The sequence below is a fragment of the Antedon mediterranea genome, chromosome 8 (assembly GCF_964355755.1).
Source record: "Antedon mediterranea chromosome 8, ecAntMedi1.1, whole genome shotgun sequence".
Classification (NCBI taxonomy): domain Eukaryota; kingdom Metazoa; phylum Echinodermata; class Crinoidea; order Comatulida; family Antedonidae; genus Antedon; species Antedon mediterranea.
Window position 1 is genome coordinate 24,228,097 of NC_092677.1, and position 15,220 is coordinate 24,243,316.

The window sequence follows — 15,220 nt, forward strand, 5'->3', positions numbered from 1 at the left end:
TTAGCATGCACAATTCTGCCCATTGATATACTCAAAATAAATTATTAATTTATAAATGATAAAGATGTGAAAATCTGCGAGCACAAGAAAAAGCCTTCCCAACCAAGATTCGAACCCGGAACATTCTGCTTGATATGCAGATCATTAGACCACTTGTCAAAATTTGATTGGATAGCGAATCTTTAATATCATCTCTGTGGTATGATGGATCAACACTTGTTCTCATTTGTACGAACATGCAACAGTGATACATCAGTTGCTAGAACATGGGCATTCAGATTTTTAATTCACATTGTTAATTATGTGATTCTAACAGTGTTACGACTGACTATTTTTAACCAAATGTTGTTTATTTTATCCTAAAAACATACGACATAACACAAAAATTGTTTTTTGTATCATGAAATACATTCTTTTTCGATTATGACAATTAAAAAATATATCGCAGAAAAATATCATATTTTTAATTTACACTGATTAATATTACAATATCTCTTTACGTTACCATAACTGATATTGATAATCAAAAGGTTTATCATGAGGTTTAATTGCGAATGTACAGCATCCATTTCACCAAAAAATGTCTGGATATTGTTAGATTTCAGTACATATATTACATTCTCCCTACTGTACAGTTTCTTCTTTGTCTCTTTTAATTTAATATTGTATTCTGTGATATACACGCCTATTAGAAGTATCTAGTATAAATAGCATTATCATCTTATCCAAAGTCTCAGAGTACAAATAGCATTGTCACCTCTATAAGCCATCACTTGGGAGAGATATTGTTCTTAACATGCTTCCTAAATTATGAAATTTCATCCAAACGATGTTATAATTATACTCTTTAATTGTATAAATGGTGAATGTTGATAACTTGATCATTTAATTGTAGCTTTCGTTTCAAGATAACCTATGTCTGTAATGTGTCATATTACAAGATTGTATATGCATCACAAATTATACTTTTCAGTTATTAGTGAGGTTAAAGGTTATGCTAATATGAATGATGATCTATAAATGAAACTTAAATCTATTTACCATGCTATTTGTGAGCCAATTTTAATGAAACTTTCACCTCCAATTATGTTGTTCTCTTGCTCATAATCTAGTTGGTTAGATTGTCCCTCTGGTTAATAGTACCAATAGGTTGTTCCTCTTGGTACTAACTACCTCATAATCTGTTTAATAGTACCAATAGGTTGTTCCTCTTGGTACTAACTAGCTCATAACCTGGTTAATACCAATAGGTTGTTCCTCTTGGTACTATCTAGCTCATAATCTGTTTAATAGTACCAATAGGTTGTTCCTCTTGGTACTAACTAGCTCATAACCTGGTTAATACCAATAGGTTGTTCCTCTGGGTACTAACTAGCTTATAATCTGATAAATACCAATAGGTTGTTCCTCTTAGTACTAACTACCTCATAATCTGGTTAATAGTACCAATAGGTTGCTCTACTTGGTACTAACTAGCTCATATTCTGGTTAATAGTACCAATAGGTTGTTCCTGTTGGTACTATAACTAGCTCATAATCTTGTTATTTACCAATAGGTTGTTTCTCTTCATACTTACCAGATCTGGACTGGTTTTGTACCATTAGGTAGTATAGGCTGGAATGGTTATTACCAAGACTACACAAATTATGAGCTGCTAAGTGATTTAGTTGATTAAAAAGTGTGCATCTGGAGATTTTATCAGTGTATAAAATCAGAATAATAAAAAGGCCAACTCAGACAGCGTAGTACAACAATTCCCAGTTTGTTGGGCCTTGTTTTATGACGCTGTCTGAGTTTACCTTTGCTCACATCTGTATTTACAGATTTAGTTTGATAATTGCTATGATTCAGTTGGTACATTGCTAACATATTGCAATAACTTATTTTGTGTTGTTTTGTTCTGCAATACAGAGCCGCCACCAGCTCATCTTAAAGAATCTCATTCTAACCATCACAATCACCATCGTGTTTCTCATCACAACTCTGACATGAACGTGCACATGGCGCACCAACATCACAGAATCAAAGAAGAGAAGTGGTCGAATAAACCAACTGATTACAGGAAAGAGGTCACTGAAGGTCATAGCGTATCACCACATTATAGGAATTCAATTATGACGCAAGAAGTAAGTTAAACGACAATCGTATTGTCTTTGGGTAGACTTTTCGATTGGATTGGTAGAGGTAAAACTCAGCCTTCTATCTAGTACTGTATGGATAAACTGGCTGCCCGTATCTATAGTATTATACTGAAACCCATCTTAACTATCATCAATCATCATCATCTTAATTAAAAATATAAAACAATCTTATTCCTCCACTCGAGTAATTAGTATTATATCGGATGCGCTATGAACAGTGGGCAAGGCCGTTTAGTACAAAGAACTTGCACATGCATGTTTACAATGAGAGTTTGCATCACAATTCTGGATATATATATATATATATATATATATATATATTCTTTTACCTACTTAATATACAACACTTTTAACGTTATTCTTGTTTTTTTATTTTTGTTTCATTCGTTTTACCTTGCAACATTGACAAAATGGACGTGTAGATGTAGTAGACACTATAATAGCCATATCCCAATACACTTCACCCGTAGATAAAGGCTCAACTAATTTCCTTTCTAAACAGATGGTGAATGATCTCTGTCACCCTTGACTGACGAGCGCCTACCCTTACACTAGGACCTTCTTCTCATAAAAGCAATTTCATTTTTGTTAGAATAATGTATTTTCACGTATATACAGTCGAAAACTGGAATCAGTCCAACAACCAAAATTGTCTAAAGGTAGCAAATTAACTCCTATTTCAAGATAATTCAGGTTTTATACTGTACAATTAGTCCATCTAGTGTATCCTTGCCTTGAATATTGATACATTTGAAGTTTAGTAGGATCAGAGGCAGAAAAATTGCAGAGCTATAAACAAAATACACAGCAGGATTTGCATTTTATTGTTAAAATCCTTTTTGGTGTAGCTCCAGATTGGGAACCTTGAGCCCGTATGTATTTAATCCTTACCTAGCACATGAGTCATGTAAAACGACAGTACGTGTTTCTTAGGCAATTAAGTATAAACAGAATTATGTACAGAAGTCAACATATTTGTAGTATCAAATATTAATTTCACAATAATTGTGAATGTCTTTGTGAAATATTTTGGCAGGTGTCAAATGAGTACTAGCACGATGTCCACTTAAAATTGACTTAAAAAAAACAATGTCCACTAAAATATAATGTACATTAAAAACAATAATAAGATCAATAATATACAATGTATACATAATAATATATAGATAATTCTGCTAGAAAATAACTAGGATAGGATATTAGATAGCTTAAGGTAATTTGGAGATTATAGACTTCTTCCTACATTTTTTTACGGTTATAAGCTACAGATTATGTTTTTTTTAAACATGCAAAATGTTCATAATGTTTTCTTGATATTTTTCAGTCTTCATCAAAAAGTGAACATCGTAATTCTGAAGAAAGGACAATGCGTGAGCATCTACTACGACAGGAACGACATATGGCAAAAAGGTATGCGCAGGAATACTGGTTATAGTAGTATGCTGGCTAGCGGCACTGAAACTGAGTGATATTCCAGTTACCTGGTTCGAATCTTAAAGCAATACTAGGATTATATCTGATGTTTGGATGTATGCTGAAATACGATTGGTGGTTAACATGCTTGCCTTCCAATCCCAAGATCCAGATCCAGAATTTTTACTCGTTCAACTCCACTCCCTAAGCTTCAAATGAGACTGTATACACCCTGGGCAAGTTACTTGCTGTTGGATGCGTATGAAAACACTTCAATATATTCTGGAAATTAGATTATTAAGCAATCTTTTATTTTGCTCAAATGCCTACCAGCATGCCATAACAACAAGTGATCTCTTTCCAAGTATATAAACATAACATACTCATAGACCTTTACTCGTATAGCTAGTGGTGTCTGACATTCATTATTATTTAACACTTATACAATCTATTATTTTTTAATACGGCCTTCCTTCAAGTTTGGTAATCAATTTGTATCACCCAACACCCATACTAGATCACAACCCACAGCAACTAAGACCGAAGTCTATTATTGAAATAAAAGATTTGATTTGTACGAATCTGTCGACACGCGGTTTAAGTGCCCAAATTGAAAGTCACAGCACGCGGAGAGCAGTAGGTCTGGAAGGGTTAACGATAGTTTTCCTGTGTGAACCTGTTTGGAACAGATGCAATGAATCAGATAGCGTCCAGGGGACTATTTCCAACATTAGACCACTATCGACAATTTGTCCACACGTGGTCAAATGCCAAGGGTATTTAAATAGCTATAAGTAGCAAAATATTTGATAAAACTAGCAACAGTTCTTGTAAAAACTATCACAAACTACATATCACTTAATAAAAACAACTTCTTAAAAAGTTATCAGGCTGTCTGTTGAATCTGAAAACACAACTACTTCTCAGCTTTTCATTGGTATTTTTCCAATTAGGTTTTTTGACAAGTGGAATAAACATTCTAGTATTAAATCCTTATCAATTGGAAAATATAAAATACAGCAAATATTCACACACTTTTTGTAAATATCATCCTCTATGTTTAGATATATTGTTAATATATTTAAAACTATGAGTTGGCAGTGCATTCATTTCTCTAGACTAGATGTTACACTTTTAGAACACATTCACCTCTGGCGTGTCATCCATTCCATCATTTGAAATCTTTACTGCTAGAAAATAAATTCGATTTTGAGCAAATATTTTCTGATAATAATTTTTTTTAAAATATAAATTATGTCAATTTTTTTAACCTAAAATTGTTTGTTCTTTGCTCTTTTTTTTTTAAATGTGAAGACTGCATTATGAAAAAATTAAGTCAATTGACATTTCTATATAAATGTATAGTACTAAAGTAATCATAAACATAATCAAATGAGGTATAGTAATCATACAATATGCGATATTAATGATCTCGGTGTCGCTCTACTGGGAACATCATAATCTAAAAACATTAACTAGGGTAATTGGTTACCTAATATGTAACATAGGGAAAATTAACGGTTATAGAATGACGAGAAAGGGAGATCAAAACTACAATTGTGTTGTTAAATCATAATTCCACAAAAGTGCAACATATCCTATGAACTATAACTGTAGATCAAATGAGCGGTTTTTCACGCTGCTGCGCTAGTCCGCTACGTCCCATTAGGACTACTCAATCAGAAGCTAAAGCAAGCAGCAGTTATAGTTCTAAGGACAGACAGTTTTGTGAAAATGGAAACTCCACTATAATTTATTGATTCCAGCTGCTACAGTAGACCCAAAAAACGTCTGGGAAAGAGTCTATTAGGACATGTCATGCTAAAATTACAAATCTCTAATAAGCATTTCTGGTATATTCACTGTCAGTTTGTGTTTGTAATAGGATACTTCACAATTGAAATATCTAGGGTGATGAAGTGACCCCCAGATTTGACCTTAGCAATAAAATTAACTAAAGTGACAGAAATTGAGTATTCACTTCTGTAACAAAAAAAATAATATTTATTCACATATAAAAAAAGAAAAGAAACCCAAAAACCATTGTCTGACAGACAATTTAAGTATTTGTTGCTTTAAATTACATTTTTTTCAGGTAAAATAACTATTATGTGACAATAAAATGACACATTAAAAAACATTTAAAATAAAAAATATTTTTCAATAAGCGAGCAGCGTTTTTTGTAAGAAATATTTCTTGTTTATATATTATGAAAGCAGTGTTAGTTAGTACTCGCGTAATTATCAACCTTGAAAGTTGTCAAGATATTTATGATAATGTCAAAAGCAATATTGATAAATGTCAGATAAGTTACTAATTTAGAAATCATTTGATTTAGACCACTGAATATGATTAATATGAAGATTTTTTTTGTCTTTATATTTACGTTTTTATAATTCTAAAACAACATTTATTTGTGAATTACTGTAATATGAGAACATGTTTCTTTTATCTTGTAGGCTTGAAAGAGAACGCGAACGTGAAAGAGAAAAAAGTAATTCAGAACATATGCGAAAGGTTCTTAGAGTTGATATACCAAGCTCTAAGCCACCACCTCTGATATCACCAAGCAAATCGAACCAGGAAGAACTTTTACGACAAAAGTTATTTGATCGTAGGACTGTAAATCATGTGCATCAGGTGGCTAATCAATATGAATATGACAGGTTACCGCCAAACAGCATTGAACCAACCGCACTTTCAAATAAACAGGCACAAAATAATCACGATAGTTTATCACGTAGCCCTCACTTGCACAACTCGGATTCTGATAGAACCAACGCACCAGCTGATAAAGTAAGGCATTCTTATAAACCAGAGCGACCGAACGCTACAAACTACCCATATGATTACCGTAAACAAAGAAACAATGAATTTGTACCGCAGCCTGTTAATAATTTCACGCGTTCGTGGATGATACCTGAAAATAACGTTTTAAGTAAATTAGATTTGGAAGAAAAGAAACGGCAAAAGTCGAGACAAATTGGAATTTATTTTACAAGTGACAGTGAATCAGATAGTGAGGAGGATGTGGAGGACAAGAAGGAGCGATACCGAATGAAAATGGAAAAAATATCTACCAAGTCATGCTTTCCGTTGGATAGGTCAAAAGATAAAATGAATTTATTTTCAACGGTTGGACTTGTAACACAAAGAAAGAAAGAAGGTACTGTATACAGTGCATTTGAAGGGTAGAATACAATTTTGAAAATAAATAGTAAGGGTGCATATATTAAACTTTTAAGAGTATGGAGATAAAAGGGTTATGGAGATAAAGTTGAGACCAAAAATATGTAGTTTACAATGACCTAATTTTCTCGATTCTGAGACATTTATATACTATTCTATTTTAGCACTTAAATCACAAAAACGCTTAAAAAGACGGATAATGCTACAAGAAGATTGCCTACCACCAACAAAGTCTCTTAAAATGGAAGAGCCAAAAGGAGAGTTGCCATCTCCACTACCGATCACGACATCTGAATTTGAATGTCAACCAGACTACAGGAGCAAATGTCACTTCTTTGGTGGTTTGTCGCTAGAAGTAGTTGTACCTGAAAGAAGGAAAGGTTAGTTTGTAGTTATTGGTTATTATTCTTTTCTGGATCATACCTGATAGTTGGATGGTTAGAAAAAATGTTGCTTGTGATAAGTTTCTCTCCATAGTCTATGCTAGGAAACTTTAGTAAGCAAACTTAAGCAAGCAAACTCTAAAGTTTTTGCAAGAAATGTTTTCCCAATGTTTTGCTTTTACAAACTTAGCATGAATTTAGCCACGCACCTTTCAGACAAACTGAAAAAGAGCCTTTGTGAGCCTGTGATCCTGCAGGTGAACAAAATGACAGCCTCCAGTAGCTAGAGTAGACAGCACCACAAAACACGTTGGTCATGTCTACTAGGTGTAGACTTAAAGTGTGTAGCTGCTACCCTGACAAACAATAGTTGGTATCAATAGTGTTATAGGTATACGTCCAACATGTGTTCCAGAAAACGTAAACAAAACGAAGACACTTGTCCTTGAATTACTGGGATAGAGTGACTCGTTTCTCTTGTTTTCCTCTGCATCAATTTTCACACAATTTCCACTTGTTTTCATTTATTTAAAAATCTGCCTTTCACTTTCTTAAAAGACAATGTGAATAGTAATATTTTTAGAAAGAATTCTACTGACCTATTAATTAGCATGGTATATCAATGTAAAACAACTTCTAATATATATATATAAGCTGTTTTGTTTTTTAGTCTCATTCCAAAATTGTTTATATCTCTACCAAGCTACCTTCTTTGTTTTCTACTCTTATTCAGACTCCACCCTGGCTCCCTTTGTTATATTTCTTTTATTCCTGTCCACCCAGGCAGCACTTGCAGCTTTATACTATGACGTTATCCAAATTCCTTCACTTGCACTGATGAAGGGCTAGTGTTGCCCGAAAGCTCTGCTAACTTTTCTGGCTGTTTACTTTATCGTTTTGATTTAGCTTTTCGCTTTTTATTTTTGTATCTCCATTGAGATCCAGCCACTGATACCCACAGCATTGTCATTTTTTTCAGTAATTTGCCTTTGGATTTATATATATATATATATATATATATATATATATATATATATCATTGCACTGATGAAGGGCTAGTGTTGCCCGAAAGCTCTGCTAACTTTTCTGGCTGTTTACTTTATCGTTTTGATTTAGCTTTTCGCTTTTTTTTTTTTTATCTCCATTGAGATCCAGCCACTGATACCCACAGAATTGTCATTTTTTTCAGTAATTTGTCTTTGGATATATATATATATATATATATTAATAAATATGCTGTATGGATTATTATTTTATGATTGTTTTATGTAATACATAAAAGGCAAATATTACTGTAGCACAATGTGGTATTATTGAGGTTATACGAAAAGGGTGTGGCGAAATGTCAATCATTTGTCATCCACATACATCATCGACATTTGATTCAACACCACGAGGGAGTTTATTCGTGATCTTGTTGACGTATCATTACAACTGCGCGTCCTTTCAAATAGTGTCGACTTGCATTCTATCATTCTTAATTTTGTATTGTCTTCAGCTAGGTTATTTCTTTTTAACAACGTTTTTATTGTATTGCAGTAAATCTTATAAATATAATTGTCATGTATAGTATTAGTACATACATTTATAATTTTATATAGTTTCTGCTTCAAAATTTTATATAAAAGAATTTTATTGTAGAAAGAATTGTTCATTATAAATTTACTTTAAAAAAGAATTTTTTTTAAAGTTCTAGAGTTGTATTTTTCTGTTTTTAGCGATGGATAAAGAACAAGCGATAATTTTGGCATACAGGGCCAAGAGAAGAGAAAATGAACTAAAGGCGAAGGAACAGAATAACAATGTAGATGTTTCTCAAAAGAAAACCGATCAGAATATTACAGGTATGTATTTTTTTTCCCAACTGACTTGCGTGACAGTCTTGAATATAAATAAATTAAATATAATTTGGCCCTGTATGCCAAAATTATCGCTTGTTCTTTATCCATCGCTCAAAACAAGAAAAATACAACTCTAGAACTTTAAAAAAAATTCTTTTTTAAAGTAAATTTATAATAAATTAAATATAATGTACATTTAATATAAATTCCCAATTCTAACATTGTTTGTAGTATTACTGTTGATATTGCCTTGATAACCATCCACATACAGATTCAGATAAATTACTGTAAATGAATATCGTCTAACGGTGCGCGTGATATTCAATTCAATTCAATTCAATTCAACTTTATTTCAGACAAACTGTCCATATGAAACATATAAATACAATAAAAAAAATAAAAAATTAAAAAAAATAATACAAAACATTATGTGACAACCGTCATGGAGAGAGGACTAATAATTATTTGTTGACAAATAGTGCCTCTTAAAATACATGTGGATTATGTTCTGGGATTTGGATTATGTTTTGGGATTTGGATTATGTTTTGGGATTTATTGGATTGTATTCTATCGGCACGATTGACCGATATACAACAGAATTAGGGAGCACATACCTTACCATACTGATAGAAAATTAGGTGCATGTTTTGCTTTGGCAATAGGAAACAATGAATTTCACATTGTTAACTGTGCCGATAGCACTAAACAAAATATTGACTATCTGCACAGTTTCTATAGTAGGAAATCTATTCCAGCTTTCCATGGCTTACATCAACACACATTATCAGCAGTACCTGTTCTCATTTCTCGTATCCAGGTTTGGGAGTTTGTAAATGTAGTGCTGTTGGGAGACTTACTTTTTCCACAGACTTCATCATTGTATTTTTTAAATATTTTTTTCAGTAGCAGCTGATGCTAAACAACCAGTGCAATCAAACAAACATGAATGTGAAAGTGACGGACCCACTTCAAGTCCACCACATTCCACAGCAAGTCCAGTTTTATCAAACCCTAGCCCTCTTCTACAAATAGCGCCACCAAGAGATAACAAAGATGACAATGGTTTAAGCAATCAATACCAACATGGCAAAATGTTGCACGATAAAATTATTCCTTCTTTGCGACACAAATCGAACAATATCATGCGAGACATTAAGAAAGAACAGTATGATCCTGAGGCTAGGGCGACGTTGAAGTACGGTCCAGATATGTTTAGACACTCGCCCTCAATTTCATCAACAAAACCAAAGACTTTGGCCGAACAATTTGTGCAAGAATTTCACCAATCTGTATTGAGGACAACCCAGGAGTCACTTGCTAATCAAAAGTCAGGTAAATAATGATTCAAACAAATATCAAAATAAATGGATAGTAAATGTATAACTGTAATGGTGGTTTCTGAGGGTCAGAGTTCAAAATGGAAATACATTTACTACTAACATTCATTTACTTCCTTTAAAAGCTGGGATGTACATCATAGGCCTAGCATACCCAGTCAAGTAGTCTAGACACTGTTCACGCCCTGCTCAGGCTCTATAAAGTGACCCTGCTTAGGTCATATAGGAACTGACACTGCTCATCCTACACTTGAATGTTGCTAATTAGTAATGACTTTTGTACAGTATTCCAATGATGCACTTGACCTAGAGAAAATTATATTAGCTGCAATTTTTTATGAAGTTGATTTATGTCTGATCTTGGATATCAATCCTTGTTGACCTGTTCAAATACACACACGATTGAGTTCCTTTATTGGCAAAATGATTTTAAAATCCAGTTACTCTAATAAATGACCGTCTTTACACATTAAATATCTAAGTAACTAATTTTGCAGGCCAGAATTCGGTAGTTTATCATCCTAGAGCAGAGTCTCCGAAGACAAAAAGGCGGGAAACTGTGATCAACCTTTCTTCACAACAATCTGCGTCGTCCGCTGAAACAACGTTTAAAAAGGACCAGGAGCAAGAGTGCAGTAGAAGTGAGGATTCTGGCTTTAAATGGCCAGGATTGGAAGTGCTGATGGAGGCCTACAGGAAACATATGAATGGTAGGCCTACAATATTTCCTAAAGCCTAGTGTACACTGGCAAACATTTGGCATTTGCCAAGAAAAGTTTTCTAATGTTGACAAACTTTGGGAAACTTCAGCAAACTGCAAAAAAATATGTTTTGCAAAAGCCTGCAGTTGGCAAATTTAGTTTTTATGATTTATTCATATAAATATAAACATAAGGAATACAAAATATGTTTTACAAATGTAATCAATAAATATTAGATATTATTTGAAACAATATGGTATATGGTATGTTTTCTTTTTTTTAGAACACAATATGGAAAAAGCTGTTTTGCATGAACAGATTTCTAAATTACAAGCACAAAACTCGGAGCTAATTAAAATAGCAGGGCAAGTCCAATCTAAAAAACAGGTAAGGCGGATATAGATACTTTTGCCACCAATGCACGGACATAACACCTAATTTTCCCTTTAATTGCGTGACTGATCTCCTGTCTCTCGAAGGTGAAATTTCTCTATGTTTTGGCACAACATAAATTTTCCTGATACTTAATATTTCCAAGTCGGGACCTCTGTGTAATTAAGGCTAGGCCTATAGCTAGCATACAATGTTCGTATATTACCGATGTTTACCAGCTAGGCCTACAAAACTAAGCCTTGCTAGGCTAGGCCTAAAGACCGTCCACAAGAGAACATTCACCGCGAGCTACTTAATTAGTCCATTGTTTCTCTCTTTTTATCTTAATTTACCATAAAACGTAATGAATGACCTGGTTTCATGTTTTTAAAGTAATATATATGCATTATTTTTACAAAACGTCACAAATTGTAGGGAATTGGCAGCTGACTGCGTAAAAATATTTTTATCAAATACAGTCATCATGTTTAATTTTATTTTATTTAGGATGTGGAGGGAGAACATCGAAGACTTGAAAGAGATCAGTATAGACAATTACAAGAGTTACACCAGTTGAAACGATCTACCAGGGAATGCGCAGACCCTCGCAGCTGAACTAATAAATATCATTGATAATATTTTTATGGAATTGTGTTAAACTTGTTGTATGGTAGACACATCTGTAAATTGAACTATATTTGATCACGCCAAGTTATAGAAATTAAATCTTGTTAATAAAAAAAAACTTAATTTAAACATTGAAATAATAATTTAAATTATGACTGTGGTAAACGTTAATTTATCAATTTTTTATTCATGGACCAAATTGATAAATATTTTGACTAGAGCATTTACATGGAATTATAAATACTAGGTCTAGGATAGGGAAGTATTGTGGGTATTACAACTGATTATTATGGGTCAAGATTGTTAATGCTTTCGCGTATGTTTCGTCTTTCATCTGTATTCATAAGTTTAAAAGAAGTTGCAACAAATGACACTGTAGTCCTCTACACAGCATTTGGTAATTTATTTGTATAAGATTTCGTTCCCAGTTTTTTTATCCAGTGTGTGGTTTTGTTTTAGATGCAATTGAAGCTGTTAAGGCCAATAGTGTTACACTATTATTTCTTATCTTTTATTGTACAGTTTGGTGTTTGAACAATCTATGTAAATCAGAAATATTGTGTAATGTTAATATTTATTTTTAACCCAAAGGGTATGAAAAAAAATTTATATAACCTCAGGTAGTAAAGTGAGGACTGTATCATCATTATCATTATCACACTAATCATGGTCACACTAATCATGATCACACTCATCATGATCACACTAATCATGATCATATTAATTTTAATATTTGTTCATGTTCTTCTCGTGTTTTTTTGATCAATTGTAAATCTGAATCTTAAAAAATTCATTTGAGAAGTTCTTCTAATGTTGTATTTATTGTCTGCCCAGGCACAGACACGTGCCTTCCTCTTTTATACAAGTTAGTGAAACAATTTTAGGTAGAGAAGCTAGCTATGGACTGACTGAACTATTCAAAGCTTTTGTGATTTAGTGTTTGGTCTTGGCAAAATTACACCAGATTCTCTATTGTATTTCCACATATGACATTATCTGTCCAGTGCCATGATCAAATTCTGTAATACAATGTTTAGGTTAGGGTTATGGCATTTCACATGTGACACTGTATTACAGAATGATGACTAGATACTCGTGGATAATCATTGGTCAACAACAATTTTTTTGGATTAATTCACTTAATTTTTTAGGTTACAAATTGTTTTGTTTATCATCTCATGGTGCATATTGTGTTGTCATTGAATGCCATATCAATTTTCGTAAGTGCCTGATACGCGCCCCACATTGAGCCCAACAATTTAAACTTTTCATGTGTTCATTAATTTTAAATTTACATGGTTCATATACAGTACACCAAACGGCAAACTTAATTAACTCTACTTTTTGTAAATAATTAAATGTAATATTTGTTCTCTTTAAAAAAAATATTTTCACAAATGTATGTATTTTGTTTTATACGTTGTGTGCTAACCAGAAGTGGGAATCTTTCTTAGTAAAACTTGTAGTTGGTTCAATTCACTCAGGGCTCAATCAATTGAGGGAAAATATCTAAATATGATCTGCTTTATAACGTGTGCTAAAATATGAATTTGTATAAATAACTATGTAATCAAGTTAAAAAATATAAATTAAATCTGAATTAAATTATTCAAAAGGTGAATCAAAGTTTATTCAGTCCTTAAGAAGTAGGTTTTAATACTCTTAAACAGGGTTAGATATTGTTGTGTAATTTTGTAAATATCACTTTTTAAAAAGTACTAAGATTTCATCATTTTGTTTTAAAATCCCTGAGAAAATACCTCATTAATTTAGAAAATAAAACAATCGAAATACTAAATATGAATATTAATAAAACATTTTAAATTTTCCTGCAAAACGTACATGTACGTATTACAAAACGTATGTGCTGAAATATCAGCAAAACAGTACATCTTTGCAGACAAATTTACCTTGTTCGCACAACTGGTACCGATATGGAATTTATTTTCTTTTGTTGACCAAAAGAATCTCTTCAAATTGTCCTTATCTTATGCCAATTGATAACATGTCCTTGTTACAGTAGAATCCCTATTAAGTAGATACACTCAGGACCTAAGAAATTGTCCCCTTAATAGGAGTTTCCCCTTAATGGGTGTGTCCCCTTAATAGGAGTGTCCCCTTGATAGGAGTGTCCCCTTGATAGGAGTGTCCACTTGATAGGAGTGTCCCCTTGATAGGAGTGTCCCCTTGATAGGAGTGTCCCCTTGGTAGGAGGAGTGTCCCCTCAATAGGAGTGTTCCTAATCGGGGTTTCCCCTACTAGGAGGGATTCTACTGTAATACCAATTATATAGTTAAATACAGTGCAAAAAAAATTCAGTATTTATACTGTTATAACATGATTAACAGTTTTTTAAGAAAAATAATTTACAGTATCCCTTCCCTTTAAAAATAGCAATATAATAATTATGACCAATCAATGATTGTTATGACTGTTGACCAATCAGAAAAGGTTGCCGAGTCAAAACTTGAAGTATCTTCAATTTAATATATATGGGTCATTCTTCAGTAAGTGTCTAAAATCGTGTCCCGATACTTTGGTGGGATAGAGACTGAAAACTCATCATTAAAAAATAAAAATTCTTGACTTAAATCATAATCAACATTATTGTAAATATAATTAATTATATAAAACAAAGATAATTACATTGATATTGTAAATTTTTATAAAAATGTTTCAGGCAACCCCCTAAAATCCTATGTCCCGATCGTACATCTTCAATTTTATGATCGCCGTATATATTTGATAACAGGACTTTTGTTATCGAAAATATTGTAAAAAGTTAGTTAATCATGATTTCATGCGATTATATTCTTCGAAATACATCTCTACATACATTAAATCTCAAACTTTAAAGTTTTTGTTTGGAAAAAGCTTGTCCCGCAGTTTTGTGTCATTTCCGTCACATAATTTAAATGTACCGTCTACAGTTTAATGAACGGCGGTGAAAAAAATTGACTGTGCGTTGTAAACATACGAAGATATTGAAATTAAACTAGCCGCACATCATTTTCAATAAAAGAGGAAAAAAGCTAAAAAAAACGAGGTTTTAGAAAAATTACAGCTGCGTACCTTTATTGAATGTCATATCCGAACGGTATAGAACTCATTAAATAATTATAATTTCTGGTTTTTTTTCAACTGGAAGTACAAGTTATTCACGGTATCTAGAAGTATGCAATCCGTCTCCGCTGTCAGACATGCCTACGATGT

General features: G+C 32.7%; 1 protein-coding gene across 1 annotated transcript in view; it reads left to right on the top strand.

Moving 5' to 3' along the window:
* Positions 1 to 14,614, top strand: part of LOC140057204 (uncharacterized) — a 62,988-nt gene extending 48,374 nt beyond the window's left edge. Inside the window, exons 8-16 of the mRNA XM_072102763.1 lie at positions 1,913 to 2,127; positions 3,467 to 3,552; positions 6,016 to 6,722; positions 6,910 to 7,125; positions 8,847 to 8,972; positions 9,874 to 10,302; positions 10,805 to 11,017; positions 11,292 to 11,395; positions 11,888 to 14,614. Coding sequence (XP_071958864.1) covers positions 1,913 to 2,127; positions 3,467 to 3,552; positions 6,016 to 6,722; positions 6,910 to 7,125; positions 8,847 to 8,972; positions 9,874 to 10,302; positions 10,805 to 11,017; positions 11,292 to 11,395; positions 11,888 to 11,995 — 2,204 coding nt within the window. The 3' untranslated portion in view covers positions 11,996 to 14,614. The remainder of the gene's footprint in view (positions 1 to 1,912; positions 2,128 to 3,466; positions 3,553 to 6,015; positions 6,723 to 6,909; positions 7,126 to 8,846; positions 8,973 to 9,873; positions 10,303 to 10,804; positions 11,018 to 11,291; positions 11,396 to 11,887) is intronic.
* Positions 14,615 to 15,220: the final 606 nt, after the last annotated feature.